At 44.9% G+C, this 17,918-nt stretch overlaps 1 protein-coding gene across 2 annotated transcripts in view; it reads left to right on the forward strand.

The window, feature by feature from the left end:
• Window positions 1-17,918, forward strand: part of igsf3 (immunoglobulin superfamily, member 3) — a 78,672-nt gene that overhangs the window by 38,441 nt on the left and 22,313 nt on the right. For both annotated transcript variants that reach the window (XM_034573684.1, XM_034573685.1), the window contains 3 exons: window positions 9,853-10,272; window positions 13,755-14,141; window positions 16,854-17,261. In XM_034573684.1, coding sequence (XP_034429575.1) covers window positions 9,853-10,272; window positions 13,755-14,141; window positions 16,854-17,261 — 1,215 coding nt within the window. The remainder of the gene's footprint in view (window positions 1-9,852; window positions 10,273-13,754; window positions 14,142-16,853; window positions 17,262-17,918) is intronic.

Genomic DNA, 17,918 nt, shown 5'->3' on the forward strand with positions numbered 1-17,918 from the left:
TTTTACATATATATATATATATATATATATTTCTTGAAATACATTTTTCACAGCTTCCTTCAGCTCCAAACAACATAACGCTTGAGTAAACAGAAGCATAAAATCCCATTGGTATTGTACATGGTAGATTTAAAGAAAAAAAGAACAGGTCATGCTAATTGCAGCAGTTTAGAGGATCTAACAACATTCTGACATGACGACTAAATAAATACACAATTGTTTCCCCGGGTCAATACAATGAACAACATCTTTTATGCCTGTATTACAGAAATGTGTGAACGCACAGAAACACACATATGAAGTGAGTGCTGTTCTGCATCGTCGACCCAATTAGGTGCAGGGCTCATCTGATCATGTGTGTGTTGTATTATTGATACACCCCCTGCTGTGGACCCAGATCTCACACTTCAACTCCCTTCGACTGTTTTCCCCCGCACCCCTTTCTTCTCCTTTTAAAGAGGGCTCCCACAAGTCAGTTGCTTTTGCTCTGGGGTATGATCCTTACCCTGCCCCCTTTTTTCTGGTTTTACTCCACATCCTGTCCATATTATCAGCACAAGCTCCTGAGGACAGTGTGCAGACCCTTAGATCGTCTGTTGGCTCTACTGGTTTCTCAGGGTGTTGTGTTTGAAGACCTGTGGTTGTTGATCGCCAAATTAGTGTTTGTGCGTGCATGGCTTTAGGCAAGTGAAGTATGAGTGACAACTACACCATCTATATATAGGCAACAAGAAAATAATGATCTATCTGAAGTAGATTTTCCACTTCCTGCTTAGAAAGTCACGAACTGTGTGTGTGTGTGTGTGGGGGGGGGGGGGGGTTGTGGGATGCAGCCAGCAAAAACAACACTATACCTCTTTGTTATTCATCCTCTTCCTTCTCCCTTTGTCTTCATCTTCACCTTCTCTCCTCTTCCTCCCACTTTACCATCGTCACTGCCAGTTTGCCAATTGAACCACTCCATCCCTCATTTTGAGTCATCGACAGCTCTCACTGAGAAGAACAAAAGAGCGGGGGACGTGAATGGGCAGGGTAATGGATGAGAAGGACAGGTGTAGGCACACGGTTGCTGTTTATTTCTCCCTCTATTACTTCCTGACCCAGGATACGCCTGCATGCGTTGCCGGCATCCTGGGCCAGATAGTGACGTGTGCAGGGGGATGAGGCTGGACACACATGAAGTGAAGCTAAGGATCGCCCACTCAATCTGCTTTCCTCTCAGCAGTCCTCTCAGTTTCACAGAGTAATTAACAATAATTACCCTAGTAGCTTTGCCAAATGGCCATTTGCTTAGCAGTACACACACACACACACACACACACACACACACACACTCACAGAAACACAGACACTTAAGGCTGTTACACGCTGGAAAGCTGTAAGCACTTCAGCAGTGGCTGAACATCTGCATTGAGAGGCAGCAGTCTTATGAATGTAATACACAATAAGGCAAACGTCTGTGGACTATCCTCTCCCTACCTACTATCCATATAGTTTCATGTGCTTTTATCTTGTCATTTAGCAATACTAGTTAATGAAGGTCTGTCTTGCTTCAACATACAATGCACCTGAGCTGAAAGCAAAACCCCTAATAGAGCATTTCTTGCTTTGGTTTGGAAGAACTGGGCCTGGAGAGAGCCCGGACCTCAACCCCCTCACTTGTGGGATGAATTGTTTCACTGGGTGTGTCACCAAACATGGGTGCCAAACTTCACTTGTGCCTTTGTGGCTGAATTTGAGAAGACCCCTGCAGCCACTTTCAGAAGTCTTGTGGGACACCTTCCCAGAAAAGCAGAGGGTAGGGCAGCAGATTTAGATTAAAGCCGTTTCGGCATAAAATCTACAACAGCCACATAGACTGGTTTCTTGTTCAACGTGATTGGGAGGGCGTACATTCAGGAGGCAAATCCACCCTGGTAGGTTGTCTCAAATTGGTACCATTGTAATCAACTCCAAAAGGTTAGCGCTGTAGGTAGTCATCTACCTAGGTGGAAAACTGTTTGGTACAGATGTGGCACATATTGAGGCGAACTGTTTCTACCCTGAGACTCAGGAAAAGACGTTTTTTCTTTTGAAAGACATAGGCTTGTTTATTGTCTCAAAATAAATAGAGTGACATATCCAATGTTTAAATTTTGTCTTTTTTACAATCTTGTGGGGACAACAAAGCGTACAAAGAAACCTAGAATGGACACATGTCATCAACACTGACAACACCAACAAAACACATGCATCACAGAGGGGGTCTCCCATTCACAATCTGTGATGCAGTGCACATTGGGGCTGAATTTCAATGCAGCACATATCATTGCATTATTTACCTTTTTTCAGTCACACGCCACTTTTGATAAACATGTCAACTCTTGGCAGCAGCATATTCCGCGGTGATGCTACGTGAGTCTATTCAAAGATAGCTCCGGAGGAAGAGAGACATCTGTGCGTGTCCAAAAACATCGACTGACAGCACGGTTTAAACATAAAAGCACAACTTTGGCATAAAAAAAGTAATGTTGTCACGCTGCTTGCCTGCTGCACAAGTTAAGAGCACCGGTGCATTGACAAGTCTGGAAATTCTCCTCCTTCCTCATAATATACCTGGAACTGGGTGCATGCCAGCCGAGGTAAATTTATGCAAACATCTCATATTGGAGACGACTGAAGTGTAAACAGACACAGGATCATAGGTAGAGACTGTACACCCACACACTACAACATGACACAGTTTCCATCCAAAGCCATCAGTCTTCTGCGATCAGCTGTCACAGATTCCCAAACTGAACTGCAGAATAATCATTAATCTGCCTTAAACACACATTCACAGCTGTCTTACCTTAAAACTGCTGTTTGTTCCTGCAGTTTCAGTGTAAAATCCAGACCCCCCCGACTGGATCCTTCAAGCTAATGGCTAATTGTGCTCCCTGAACTAACAGGCGAGTTTCCTTCTTGGGATAATGAACATTTCCCCCCTCTTTTGTTGCAATTCACATCATTTCAGCCACCAAAATACCATTTCATGTTTATCTCTTCATAAGCTCTCCGTCATTTTTAGATGTGTTCTGCCCGTGCCTGCCTCTCACTAATGATGCCGCTCAAGAAACACATCTATGCAAATGTCCAAATACTTTGTTCGGATGTCCACAGGCTATGTAGCGTAGATACTAGGCCCATTTGGAGTTTCTGTTGACTGCCTCATCATACAGTTGGCACTATTTCCAAGCAGGAATAAATTCATTCAAATATATGTGATAGAAAATCTCCCTCATGGTTACTACTATTACTATGGTTACACACCTTTGATATCCTCTTCTTTATTTTGAAAGGTCGGTACCCAGTGGCAAAAGTGTGACATTTCCAAATTGAGGCTAAGCTACCAACACCGGATTTTTCCATTCCCAGTTGAAGAACGCAGCAGGAGGTTGTCCGAGTCAGACACATTAACAGCAATGAGAAACAGTTTGGAAGCTTCAGGCAAGGAGGCAGCTCGGTAAAGCGTACAGGAGTCAGGACATGACGTATAAATTCCACTGCGGGAAAGTGTCGGCACTGAGGTCGACACTCCTGTTTGGCACCTGGAGATATTTGTATCCTAGTTTTAGAAATGTCATTAAAGCGTCTTCAACTCGCTCACTGGAATATTCTCATTCTCCTGCTCTGTTCTCACATGGGCTCACTCAGACACTACTATGGGGCTGGCAGTAAAAGTCTTAGAAGATACGAGGAGAAACTGAATTGTACATTTGCGTTTTCACATACAGCCCCTCAGGAAAATTTCCGATCTGAAAGCAGCATACTGGGAATAACCAAAGCCACAAACTTGCCTTGTACAGTAAAATAGGCAAAGACAAAAGCACAAATACATGCAAAGAAACACAATTAAGTGGCATGTGTTGGGGTGCGTACACGTGTTGTTTGTGTTGCTGACACGGAGCGAGCACATGCTTCTTCCAGTATTAACACTTTCAGCAGTGGTAACATCCAGAGTGCACCGCAGATCTCTCTGGTTCCTCATGTACCGTAATCATCTTCTCCCAAGACCAGACCACAACTATCGGCACACAACACTGAGTGCACAGAGTGTTGCGTGGTTGCGTCTTCACTCTGTGCTGTTTTGCGTCCACCTTTTTAAAAACTGTGTTCAAACAATCACTCGGATGAGAAACACTGAACGCTCTTTCAAACACCGCTGTTTGATTCCCTTTTACTTCTTGTGTCTGTGAGGAGTCTTTTCTGCCTCTGCAGCTTCAATAGCCACCTCAAACACTGCAGAGAGATGTTACAATTTTGGGCACATGCAAAATGTAACGGATCAGACTTCATGAATTATCTTCTTTTTCTCTCACGGTGTCATATTTGCGAAATCTCTCTTCCACCCATTTTTGTGTCCTCGTGTCCCCCACACTTCTATCCCTGTGTGACTGGACTTAAAAGGCCGGCTTGAGGGATGACAACCGTCGCTCACTTCACAGCGCTGTGCAAGTGGAGGGGAAGATCACGAATGGAGGAGAGATGAAAGTGAAAATTGCAGATGAGGTAGAGCAGGAAGAGAGTAGTTTTAAAGATTTATGAAGGATTGACATCTTCTGTGTCAAAAGAAGCAAAATAACGGAGACATGTTTCTTTTCTTCACATCTACACACGAGATCTTACGATATGAAAGATTGCCTGATCCTTCTGTTAAAAAATGTTTGAAATTCCAATATTCAGAGATACCAGCAACTAGGGATGTGACACAAATAAGGAAATACTTAATACAGTCCTTAAGAAATGTATTTCATGCTAATCAAACTTAACTCATTTAATTGCTGTAGACACAAACATATTTATTTGTGGTGAACTGACTAAATATTTTGAATATGTATCACATTCCTATCGTCTTCAGAACTTTTATTTTGACACTTGTCGGTGTTAGTGGGAGAAATTAAATAAAATTAGATTGGGATTGCCAGACATTTGCTGTGCTGGTTAATGAGGACACGAAATAGAAAACTCACCTAAAATAAACTGTGGAAATGTTCATTGTAGTGAAGAAAACATGCAGTGGATTGTTGGTGATAGTTTTTCAATATCAGTTGTCGTCTTGAGGTAGATCAGGTTTTTGGCTTCACTTAATAGTAAAATGTTCATTGAGTCGTTACCTCTGCCGAGGAGGATATGTCTTTACCCTTATCTGTTTACATAAAAACTACGGATTACCACGAAACTTAGTTTAAAGATTCAGTCTGGGTCATGAAAGGACCGACTCAATTTTGGTGTGGATCCGGATCAGGGGGCGGATCAAGGACGTTTTTATCCAGTGCCAAATAGGGCGTTTTTTGACATTTTTGCAGATTTGTGGATTTTGATGAAAGAAATGGGCATATTTAGGAGACTGATATATGAGTGTGTGAAATTTGGTACATCTTGATTGATTTTAAAGGAGTCCTGGGCCTTGGCGGAGGTATGTGCTCTGCCGAGTGCCATTAAAGTTTGTATGGTGATTTGTCGGTTTTTCTGTTTGTTTGTAAGAAAGATTGCGCAAAAACTACTGGACGGATTACCACAAAACTTGGTGGAGGGATCTGGTATGGGTCAGAAAAGAACCCATTCAATTTGAGCGTGGATCTAGATCAGAGTGCAGATCCAAGATTTTATTTTTCAGCACTTTCTTTAACATGGTGTCTTTGGGAATAATTCATGTATCTTGATGAATAGTATCAGGCTTGTTTAGAGGACTGATATCTATGAGTGTGTGGAATTTAGTGCAGCATAATTGAATTAATGGGGACTGTCGGGCCTTGCACTTCTCCTAAGTGCCATTCGAGTTGTTGATCTTTATCTGATTTTGAGATTGGTTGTCTACAAAAGAAACAGACTACTGTCAGATTTGTCTTTTAAGGCCATTGAAATACTTTTCATTTGATACAGCATTTATTATTTAAGCTAAACAAGTCAACGTGGTGTCCTCACACTCTCTCAATTTTGTGTGCATGTCCGAGAAAGCCATCTCATGGTGTTCTTAATCCTCCCCAGATTGAGGTCAGCGGGGCTGTTAGGCGATCTTGGTGTGTTTACAACCTCAGCCTAACCCTCAGAGATGCTGAGAGTGTCTGATTGGTTCTGTCTTCCAGCAGATCTCTGCCTGCAGGGATCTGATTGGCCCAGAGGATTTTATGTGTTGAGTATCTCCATATGAAGTGGGCTAAGGGGCGTGAAGAATCAGTTTGCGGTTTTCACCCTCTGTTCCCGAGGTGAAGTCCACAGCGGACGGCAGTCAGATTTAAAATTGGGTTGGTGTAGAGGGGGAGGAGGGGGTTGTTATAGTAGCTCCCGGGTGTTCTCAGAGGCCCGCAGCATCATGTGGGAACGTTGCTATGGCAATGGCAGGTTGTAGCGTAGGTGTGTTGTTGTGGCAACAGTGTGTCTGTGTGAGGCAGCCGTCCAGTCGGTGTTGAATGGAGAGTCACAATGAGAGGACGTGGCAACACCAGTGTCTTTGAAGAGCAGAATCAGACGTCAGTGATGCTTTTTAAAAGAGCACGAGCTTTCATGTGATTATGTCATTTCCACACAGAACGTCTGATGGTATAAAAGAGATTTTAGGTGTCTTCAGCAAAGCGCTTCGACATACAGTTGCACTGAGGTGACCTTGTAATAATCAGTTTTTGCCGAGAAGTCTTTCTCCCCATTAACGTAGATGAGGAGTGCAGAATTTCACAATATAGCCATGTATACTAGAGTGGCAATATATAGACAAAATCACATATAAAAACCAAAAACAATTTTTACTCACTTTAAATCTTTTATTTAGACTGCACAGGTTTGTAGAAATATTTAAAAAAAGATCATATCATCACACTATAATTCCAGTGGAAACTAGAATGGCACTCAGTGGAGCTCATACCTCAACCAAGGCCCAACAGTGCCCTTAAGAAACCACAAATAAAATCGGCTTGATCTGGATTTTGATTTGGATCTGCATCAAATTGCACAAACTCATAGTCATCGGTCCCTTAAATATGCCTGTTTTTCTTTCTTCATTAAGATTCATGAATTATTCACTCGGAAATCTGCGAAAATGGCGAAACATTTTCAAAAGTAATTGATTAATTTTTTGGGGGGGATCCGCTCCTTTGTCTGGGTCCATGCCAGAATGTCATAGGTTCTTTTTTGGCTCATGTCTCATCCAAGTTTTGTGGAAATCCATTCAGAAGTTTTTGCCTAATCCTGCTAACATATAAACGACCAAACCAACAGACAGCAGAGGCAATGGTTCGAGCCCTTTGAAGAGGCAGACTATCATAACCTTTCATCTGAATATAAGCACAGATTAAGGTCTAGTGGTATTCCCAAATATGTAATTTCATCATACGTCAAACAACCAAATAAATCAGAAGTGTTTTTTATTGATGTCAATGACTGCTGCCAGCAGTGAAGAAAATGTAGAAGTGGATTAGATGACATATTCGGTCCGACCTCATCAGTATTTTAAAACTGTTGTAGGGAGCTGTTTATTCTTATCTTGGCGTGTATAAATATCTGCAGAGCGGCATCTCATCTTACTGCCATTGTGTCTGACCCACCTGATTACTCACTTTATTTTCCTGCCACTACTGTTTTAGCCCCGGTTCTTTCTTTTGAGTGTCTTGTTAAACTCCGGTAACCAGATGTCAAGCGTCTTTTTTTGTCCGCCCCCTCCATCTTTCTTTCTCTGATCTTTTCTGCCTTTGTTCGCCACCCCCTTCCGCCTCCCCCACCACCACCTCATTGCACTCACCCACACCCACCACGGTTGATTTCATCAGTGTCGTCTGTTTCTCTGTTCTTCCCATCTTGGTCCCTCATCTCGTGTTTTTACACGTAAATGCATGAGCACGCGCGAGGAGCACCTGTTTTAAAGTTGGTGCGTGTATGTAGTATGTCTTTGAATAAATCCCAAACAATGTGGGAGTAAAGCTTCTCCCTGAATCTGTGTGTAGTCATAGCAGGTGAGTTGAGGAGAAGCACAGGCCTGAAATGATTTGTAGTCGTCAGAATGACAATCCCCTTCAGAGCCCGATTAGCCAAACATCTTGACAAAGCACTCCACAAGAATATACCCACTCACAACACTTCCAATTTCTGCCTTCTGAGAGGAGTCACCACGAGGCAACGCAAGAAAGATTCTTTTGGAATTACTCACTCAATGCAGTTTATCACACTTGAGCTTAAATGTTTGACGACTGTCTGTTAAACACTCAACACTGACGAGTCCGTATATTCTTCTCAGGCACCAGGTGCATGTGCATATACACACAATGTACATCTGAGCATGTCTGCAGCCTCAGGTCATGTGTGTTGTGCAGTGCCCATTCTAAACATGGCTGTTTTGGGGTGGGCTGTTTGCTTGGCCTGTGGTGATGCTGGTTGCAGTTTTCTTTCTGAAACTGTAAAAGTGACCTGCAGTATTTGAGCCGTGGAAAGTAAACACAAACTGCAAAACCCCGAAGCCTCCGCTGCTGCACAATGAGCTGTTTGTTGAAAGTTTGGTGAAGCTCGACTCAAAACGTAGGACACAGAACTGGAAAATCAGTCGTTGATGCCATTGTCGTTGAAAAGGTCTTTCGGCCGTCGCTGCGACAGAGCACTGGTCATTTATTTATTTAAAGTTTATTGAACATGTCCAAATCTGCACTCTCTTGGGTCTTTAACAATAGACATGTGAAGTGTGAGGCAGACAAGATGAACCTTCTCAAGATCTGCGAACTGCAGATAGACAGAGATTTCTGGAATTATTAGATTGATGATGATCATTTGTGAGAGCTCTCACTCAGCACACTGGCACTACCTTTTTTTATTCTAAGTCCTCTTCTTTGTGGTTGTCATTAATGTGAGAAGATTTTGGACTCTTAGGACTATTGGTAGTCTCTCTTCTTTCTCTCTCACACATATACAACAGCGTCCTGGTACACATCCAAAAATACTTCTGTGGCAACACAAGCTCCTTTTTTTTATAAAGCTATACCTGTTTATTTTTGTCAGAGTTCCGAGCGTTTCCAGACTGCTTCCTGAAACGATCACGTCTTGATGCCTTGATGTTGCTTCCTTGCTCTTGACTGTCCCCCGCTCTCATCTCCTGGGTTTGCAGCCATCTGGCTTGAAGTCTGTCCTCTGTTCTCAGTTGTGTTGTAGATAGAAGAGCTGGGATGAATTTATTACAGCAATTTAACTTGCAGTTTGTAAATTTAGTATGTGTGATCAAAAGAATGTTTGAACGTTTATTGGGAGGGAGCTTGGCTGCAAGCTGAGCTGTTGTGTGTGTGTGTGTGTGTGTGTGTGTGTGTGTGTGTGTGTGTGTGTGTGTGTGTGTGTGTGTGTGTGTGTGTGTGTGTGTGTGTGTGTGTGTGTGTGTGTGTGTGTGTGTGTGTGTGTGTGTGTGTGTGTGTGTGTGCGCGCTATGGAAAAGCACTTAGGATATATTGAGCCTGGGGGGGGGTCTGGGGTGGGTGAGATTGAGATCGACAATCACACGTCAGCGCAGTGACATGTATGAAAAAAGGAACCAGAGAGCAGACGCTCCAGAACAAAAAGCTTGCTTGCATTAACACCTTTTCCTCACGATGGGGAGTAAATTAGATTTTGAACCACTTCATAGCAGCCTGTTTATTTGCACTTCCATAATAGTGTAAACCAGTTGTTTTCCATCTTTAACAACAGAATTACATGGTATCTCAGGATTTTTTTAAGATGAGACAATAATCCTTTATTAGTCCCAATATGGGGAAATTTGCCAAATGATTTAGTATATGTTGGGGGTCTAAATCTGCCCTTACATCCCCAGCAGCATCCACATATTCTGTGCTAATTTTCCCTCTTCCCCTTTTGTTTCTTCCGCAGTCATTGCTGACTCATTGACAGTGACGGCTCCGGTCCAGACTCTGTCCAAGGTGGAGGGCGACACGCTACAGCTGACCTGCGAGGTGTCTCGGACCACGGTGCAGCACACTCACTTGTCGGTGGGTTGGTACCTGCGGTCTCCGGAGGAAGCCACCGCCCCGCCTCAGGAGCTGGTCACGTTGTCAAGGGACTTTGTTCTCCGCTCTGGTGGACCGTACCGGCAGAGGATGGCAGCGGGGGACCTCCGACTGGATAAAACCAGCGCCACATCCTACAGGCTGACCATTCACAAGCTGCAGCCCATGGACCAGGGCCTTCTCTACTGCCAGGCTGCAGAGTGGATTCAGGATGCGGACGGTAGCTGGTTCGCCATGACCCGCAAGCAGAGCGAAAAGACTCAGCTCCGCATTCAGCCCACTGGTGAGTAAAGGGAATCAATTCTGTGTAAAAGACGATGGAATGAGAGGAAAGTCTGGTCTGCTTCTAGGTCCCCATCCTTTTGACAAGAACACTCGCATGCATGTGGGCCGGCTTCCTCTGATTGCTGATCAGTATCTCCCACTAAGCTCATTAGCTCGCTAAAAAGGGCTTAACGAAACCTCCACAGACTCCCCACTTTTGTATTTGTGTCTGTTTGATGGACAACATTACAAATGTATCCAAGACTAATTTAACCGGCTGCAAACAGCGTGGGTGTTTGCCACGGGGGGGCCCTATTGGCTTCCACATATGTAATATCTCTCTAGGCAACCAGCGGCCCGGAGTTCAGAAGCCAAAAATGTTTTTTTCAATCACTCCTCCCCAACAATAGACATTTGTCTAGTTAGTATGTGAGTGCATTACCAGTGCTAGTATATCTGAAGGAGGAGATTGTCTAATGGAAGGGAGTTACCAAGATGGGGAGGAAGACGTTTGGGGAAGGGAAGGGCGGTACCGTGACATGTGGTTCAGTAAGTAACAAGGGCTCCATGATGGAAGTACAAGGGAGAGACAAAGAGTCCGTTGAGGTGCCTGATGGAGGAATATGCCTCATATGATAATGATCTAATAAGCCTTCTACATCTAGACTTAATGGACCAGAAGCAAAGACGACTTTACGAGTGCTCGCATCCTCGTCACCTCTCACCCGACCTGACCCCATCACTTCCACCGCTGCTGTATCCACACCCATAAAGATTGTCTTTGTGTGCCTCCAAGAAGGGGTCGCGGGGATGGGCGATAAACCGTTTTGACATTAGCTCAATTACCAAGGCAGCACACACAGTGGCGAGTGTGTCTCCTGTCAGTAAATCACTTCAAAGTGGAATCGTTTTGCCTTTCTCCATTAAGCATCAGATCCGCTCTGGACCAATACAACTTGATGGTGCCCCAGATAGCTCTGTGAGCATGAGAGGGAGAATGGTAACCCTCGAATGTAAAAGCAGGTTTGTCAGATGAGCTCCCGTTACTATAGGGAGCAGACAAAAGGCACAAAGAGCTCCCCTCGCAGCACCCTTCGTCACTCTTTGTCTTCTCTCTAATCTATAATGGATGGAGGTGTTGTTGCGTGACAAAAAGAATACAGCAGAATTGTGCTAAGGGGCGCGGCGCTGGATGCGGGTCCTCAAACTCAAGTGTGTGAGAGTTTACTTAGAGTTCTTCCTGCACACGATGAGAGCACAGCTTGCATACCTTTAAGCCCAAATTGTGTGTTTGATGTGTGCCCCGTCCAATTGCATTTCTGACAGAGAAAAGTTAGAGAGGGAGCATCTCCTCCATTAGACTCCTATTATAAAAGATGGAGTGTATCGCAAGACAGCCCCATCACAAGGTAATCAGCCACAGCCGGCATCAAGAGAGAGGAGCAGCAGACAGAATCCTAATGTACCTTTCACACTCTGTTTTTACTATCTCTCTCTTCTCTTTCACCTCCTCCTTTGTTCATTCCCACTCTCACATCACTTCTTATTTCCTGCAGTCGTGTCTCATTGCTGCGTTTTTCTTTTTTTCGTGCTCCCTCCAGTTTTTCTGCATCACCCACTTTCTCCCTCCCTCCGCCTGTTATCCCGAGTCTCTCCAGAGCTCTCGTTTGAACTCTTCCTGTAAAACACAGGCCCAACAGAGCTCCATGCTGAACACTTAAGCAGTGACCAGTTTTTGACCATGTAGTGGGTGACCAGGCAGTTAATGTTTTTTTTGAGTTTTGCTCCCCTTCCTTAACATTTAATGACATTAATGTGTCATGATACAATGTCTTGCTTTGCTGCTGCCTTGCTGTAGGAAGGTGGTTCTTTGCTTTGCCCTCTGTGGGCTGTTCTCTTCAAACATAGGCCATTATGTGCATGTATCAGTGTTTCAGGGTTGCAAGTAATGATTATTTTATCTTCGCATACACTCAGAAATATCAGTTCCTCAAACATGCCTGATTTTTATTTCATCACGATCCATGAATTATTCCCTGGGATATCTGTAAAAATGTAAAAAAAAATCTTTCATACGAAAAAACATGACGTAAATAATAAATCTAGTGATGTTTTTCACTTTCACCGAGAGGGTTATGTTTCGCTGTCCATGTATGTGTGTGTCAGCATGATCACGCAAAAGCCACTGGACAGATTTCCATGAAATTCGAATGGATTTGGTGGACGTTTGGGACACGGGTCTGGAGAGAGCCTATTCAATTCGGCATGGACCCGAACAAAGACATTTTGTTATCAATGTCTTGAAAATGCGAGAAATGGCATTTTCACAGATTCTCTAGGAGGTCATTCATGGATCTTGATGAAAACAAATATTGAGGGGACTGATATGTGTTAGCTTGATTAAATTTAAGGAGACTGTTGGGCCATGCCATGTTTGTTTTTTGTTTTTAAAATGACAAAAATAGAAACAAATAATGCTCTAAGGAGATACAGTGTCATTAAGGCAAAGATAAAATATATTTTATATCATATTTATATTATGCATTCATTATGTATAATGACATAACAACAGAGAAAAGCGTTATTAATTAATAACGACCAACTAAATATTTGTCATCAAAATTGTCAACAGTTAATTTCCACGTTTATTGGCAGATGATAATTGTTTCGGCACCAGTAAACACACCCTGTGTTTGTATGTCAATATTCAGCATGTGCGAGCATCCGTGTGTTTGTACGTGTCCAAAAAGTACCCCCCCCCCCCCCCCCACACACACACACACACACCCCTCATCACCCACCCACCATAATGTTCTCCTCCGTAACGAGCTCTGTACCGACGGCAGACTTTGAACTTTTTTCCGAGAGTGTGTTTCTGAGGAAGTCAGTTTAAAGTCTTTGTAATTACAGCTCAGGGCTACCACCTCACTGAGAGGCAAACCGTCTCTGATACACACTGTGCTCATCATCTGGAAATTAATACAGCAAATAAAACTGAACACACACACACACACACACACACACACACACACACACACACACACACACACACACACGCAAACGAAACAGCACATACACAGAAAACTGTTTTTAGGCCGTGTGGAGGAGCGAGCACCAGCAGCGTTTGCTCTGCCTGCTCCGTCGTAGGCTGGGGCACGTTGCCTGACTCTGTTTCAGATTGCCGGCGAGAATTTTAATTAGATGTGCTTTTTATTGCAGAGGTGAAATCAAGGGGGCGAGAGAGCGAGTAGAGCCCCATGAAAGATTAGCGTTTTACCAGAATGATGCATTGTGTGACCACAGCCTATGTTACTGCATCCACCCATCTCCACTCAACCCCCACCTGTATCACCCCCCACACTCTGTCTCTTTTAGCTGAGAGGTTCAGAATCCTAGATTGTGTATATGTTTCTCCTGCCTCCTGACCACATTTATGATTGTTATACGAAACACCCCTCTAACCTTGATGTTCCCTCTGTTTCCCCTCCATCTTTCACTTAGATCGGGACTTCAGCATCCAGGTGAGCACAGAGCGACGGTCCTTCACGGCCGGTGAGCCGCTGGAGCTTCGCTGCACAATCGAGGCCCAAAATGTCCCCGAGCGTTTCTTCTCGGTGTCGTGGGTCTTCAGCAGCTCACCGGTGGCCGTGGTGGGCCCCAGTGCCGTGCCTGTCCTGGGCCCCGATTACGTCGCACGTGAGGCCGCCGGACACATAACCGTGCGCAAGGAGAGCCCCAACGTGCACCTGCTCAAGCTGCAGCACCTGCGGTCCGATGACGCCGGGAAATATATCTGCCGCGTGACCGAGCGGGAGAAGACGCCCACGGGAGACTTCATCGACCGCAGCAAGAGGTCTCGCAACGTCCAGATCACAGTCCAGCCGCTCAGTGAGTAATAATCTGTTCATGAGGCCAATGGCTTACTTGTCCTGTCCTTAGTTGTCAGTTAGACTAAGAATGATGAGCTCTTCATAATAAAGAGTTTTATCTTCATAAAGGCAGTGGAGAACACTGTCATACTGTGCTTTTCTCCAGCCTCTCTCTCTCTCTTCCTCCCTCCCCCTCTCTTCCCTTGCTCTCTACAAGGTGGCCTATAACAGATAGCTGTGCAGCCTCTATTGTTAGCTGTGAGTAAGAGGGAAAAGGATAATGGTGCTCTTACTCCTGATGTATTTTCTGTTTGAGTGGATTGCTAAGGATTGGTAATGCAGCATTATGGTCCTTCCCATTTCCTTGGTTTAGCTGTGTGTGTGTGCGTGTGTGTGTGTGTGGCAACACTATAGTTGGGTAATGGAGAGCAGAGGAGGCCAGACTCGAGGAGACTGAGCTAACAGCCATGAAATGAAACCGTGGAAAGAGAAAAGAAGCAGAGAAAGGGTCCTGGCTCTCCAGGGCCCTCTAAGTGGTTCCCCAGGCTTAAATTAATGTGTTCTCGCGAGGCAGTCTCCTTCAGCTGGATTAAGCAGGGTGGGCTTGTGTCAGTGATTACAGTCAAACCTTGAAAACAGTCCTCTCATTAGTCCCCGAGACCCCGTTCAGACCTGGTTTTAACATCCGTCCTAAGTGATCGGATCACAAGTGGACAGCGCGAAGTTCACGTCTGAATGCATCCAAAGATCTGATCACTCAGACCACATTCTGAAATGGTCTGGGACACATGTGGCCACATTCTTTTGGCTGGGTGAGCACAAACGTCCTGGGCCACATATGACAAACCCTTAACGTCCTCTGACCCGCTACACATTTAATCTTATTTTTACTCTTCTCAGTGTCCATACATTGATTTGTTTGTGGCCTCCGTCACAGTATCAACACTGACCACTACGTAATGACTGATACATTACTTAAACTGGTGCACAGCACAGCACAGCTATGCGAGGTCCATTCAGTCCCTCCTGATTCCACCTGCTCTCTTTTGCTAGTGCCGACACACACAGATTGTCGTCATTGTCATTTGGTCTTCGTGGACACAAATGACTTAAATGTTTATTTGCATATAGAGCGGAAGAAGTGAGATCCGATCAACAACTTTTAATGCAAAATGTGAACAGACTGTCCACTTGTGATCAGATCTCTCATGATGTTAATTCCAGGTCTGACCAGGGTCTGAGGTGTATCTTAAACCCTTCAATCAGTTGGAGACATGCCCCCCCTTTTTCTATTTCTACCTTCACTTCTCTCTGAAGTGCATGGGGCCAGCAGCTACCTGTATAATAAAGCATGATGGTATTTCCTCCCAAGCAGCCAAATGCTTCCTCACCCTGACTGCTCTGCACCCCCTGCTAAATCAGCCCAAAAACAATGGGCCCCAAGCCTGCAGCATTCTCCCGAGAAGCTCTCTGTATGGGAGGTTTTGTTTTCCCAACAAAAGACCTTAATGCCCTATAAAAGATGTTTATAGTGTTTACACAGGATAATAGCCATGGTTATTGGAGGAGAAACTCCCATGAAACACAGCAGTAGCGGTCAGGCAGCGTTTATTTCATGCACAAACTGCTCTCCCATGTCTGCTTTGTCTCACCTGCACACACACACCAACACAACACACACACACACACACACTTTCAAGATGTGCTTCATAACTCCGATTGTGGGAGTTGGCTGAGTGTTGGTGTAATAGGGTTCGACAGGGGTTAAAGTTGAGTCAGAGGGCGGCAGAGGTGACAGCAGAGATCAAACAGGGGTAAACGCTTCTGACAAGATCAGCATTGATGGATGAGTTTAACTCTGCAGAAGGAGAGGGAGCTCTCATGCAACAGTGAAAATCTGTGCTATGGATAGAAATGACAAGAGTAAGATATCGGGGATATACTGAGGAACAAGAAAAGGATGAAGGGTTTTACTTTTGTCTGTCCGAGTTTGTTAGAATGAAGGAGTTTATTCCATCTTCACAGAGAGCTTATGCTTATTAGGAAGGCCAGCGAGCAGAGAGGGAGGCAGCTTGGCCTGAGGGGAGGAAGGGGAAAAAAGTCTTGAGCCCCACCCCCCAAGAGACGTGCAGCGTCGGTCCCACAGGACGAGGAGAGCTTTGGGTCAACGGCGGCTCCATGATGTTTGATGCACGCTGGAGTGATGACAGTAGAGATAAAGCAGAAAAACAGAGCAGAGTAGCCAGTAAAGACTTTTATCCTCCTCTTCTTCTGAAGTGCCGCTGAGCCCTGTGATCTCGCTCTTCTTCCCTGTGCCCGCGTGGACTTGGTCAACAAGCTACACAGGGTTCAGAAGGAGAGTCTCAACCCACACGCGCAAATTCACCCGGGCATCTTCTCTGGCTGTCGCTCTGATGCGCCCGAGGCCAGTTATAAACTGCACTGCACTATCGTCCTCCCACACACACACACACATCCTTACATACGATCGTGGAGACACACATGCACAACACAGTATTGTGTTACACTCGCGGCAACATGCTCAACTATTTGTTGTATCGCCTCTGGCCTCCTGTACTCTCTGAATGTTTTAACACAGAGCGTGTGATTTTAATTTTATTTATTGATTTTTGGATTCAGCGTGAGGAGGAGTTGAGATTTTGAAGAATTTCTTCTGACTTCTTCTCACTGCTCACCTGTTTTTCTCTCTTTCCTTACCCCTCCCTCTCAGAGAGCAACATCACCGTCGCGCTGTCCATCAACTCCTCGGAGGTCCTGGAGGGCGACGCCATCCAGTTAACCTGCTCTGTCCAGTCCACTACAGGCCCTCTGTCCGTCGTCTGGCATTGGACAGACAAGCAGGCAAACGTGCCGCCCGAGGAGGTGGCCTCTGTGGACAGGGACGGCACCGTGTGGCACAGCCCCGCCTACAGGGAGCGCTCTAGCTATGGGGAGATACATGTGGAGAAGATGCGAGCAGACACGTTCTTGCTGTCTCTGTACAACGCCTTACCTGGGGATGAGGGCCAGTACCGCTGTGTTGCCACTGAATGGTTTCAGACCGGCACCGAACCGGAGCTGACCTGGGAGAAGCTAGGAGAGAAGTCCTCCACCAAGACGGTCACCGTTAAGACTGTTGGTAAGTTATTTCAGCCTCACTTAGCCACGATATTGTGTGTGTTTTATCAACTCCAAGTCAGTAAAACACGTAAAAAGCGAAGACAAGTCAGAGTGTAGTAGGATTCTGTGTTGAAGATTGGCACCAAATCACAACGCCGATTTCAGTGCCACATTTTGCTGCCTGAGCTCTGAACTGAAATCATTGCACTGCTCTTTGGCAACATAAACATCACTGCACATGTCTAGTTAACATTACACCTAACTGTGGTGGCAACACACTCTCCACATGTCTCTGGCAGCACCTAACGTTCACCTATAGTTAGCTCCTAACTACCTCTAACTCCAGTCGGCATAACAAAGAAATACCTAAAGCTAAAAAGTGTTGCTGTGTTTCACACGATTACGACACTGGGACGAGCGGCAAATGTTTGAGAACAATTCTGTCTAAAGGGAGGAACACAACAAACTTATTGAAGCGCCGGGCGATGCACGGGATACATTTAAAAGCAGAGGGTAGTGTGGGCGTCCCTGACCCCGTCGATGTGGAGGCAAGGGATGAAGAGTTTGGAGCATTTTACTGTATTAACCACTGAAACTGTTATTTAGTTATAAAATTACTGTAGTTGAGTTTTAAAAGTATGGATTCATCATCAGTATCAGAAAAACCCAAACGATA

Source organism: Hippoglossus hippoglossus, chromosome 21 (assembly GCF_009819705.1).
Source record: "Hippoglossus hippoglossus isolate fHipHip1 chromosome 21, fHipHip1.pri, whole genome shotgun sequence".
Classification (NCBI taxonomy): domain Eukaryota; kingdom Metazoa; phylum Chordata; class Actinopteri; order Pleuronectiformes; family Pleuronectidae; genus Hippoglossus; species Hippoglossus hippoglossus.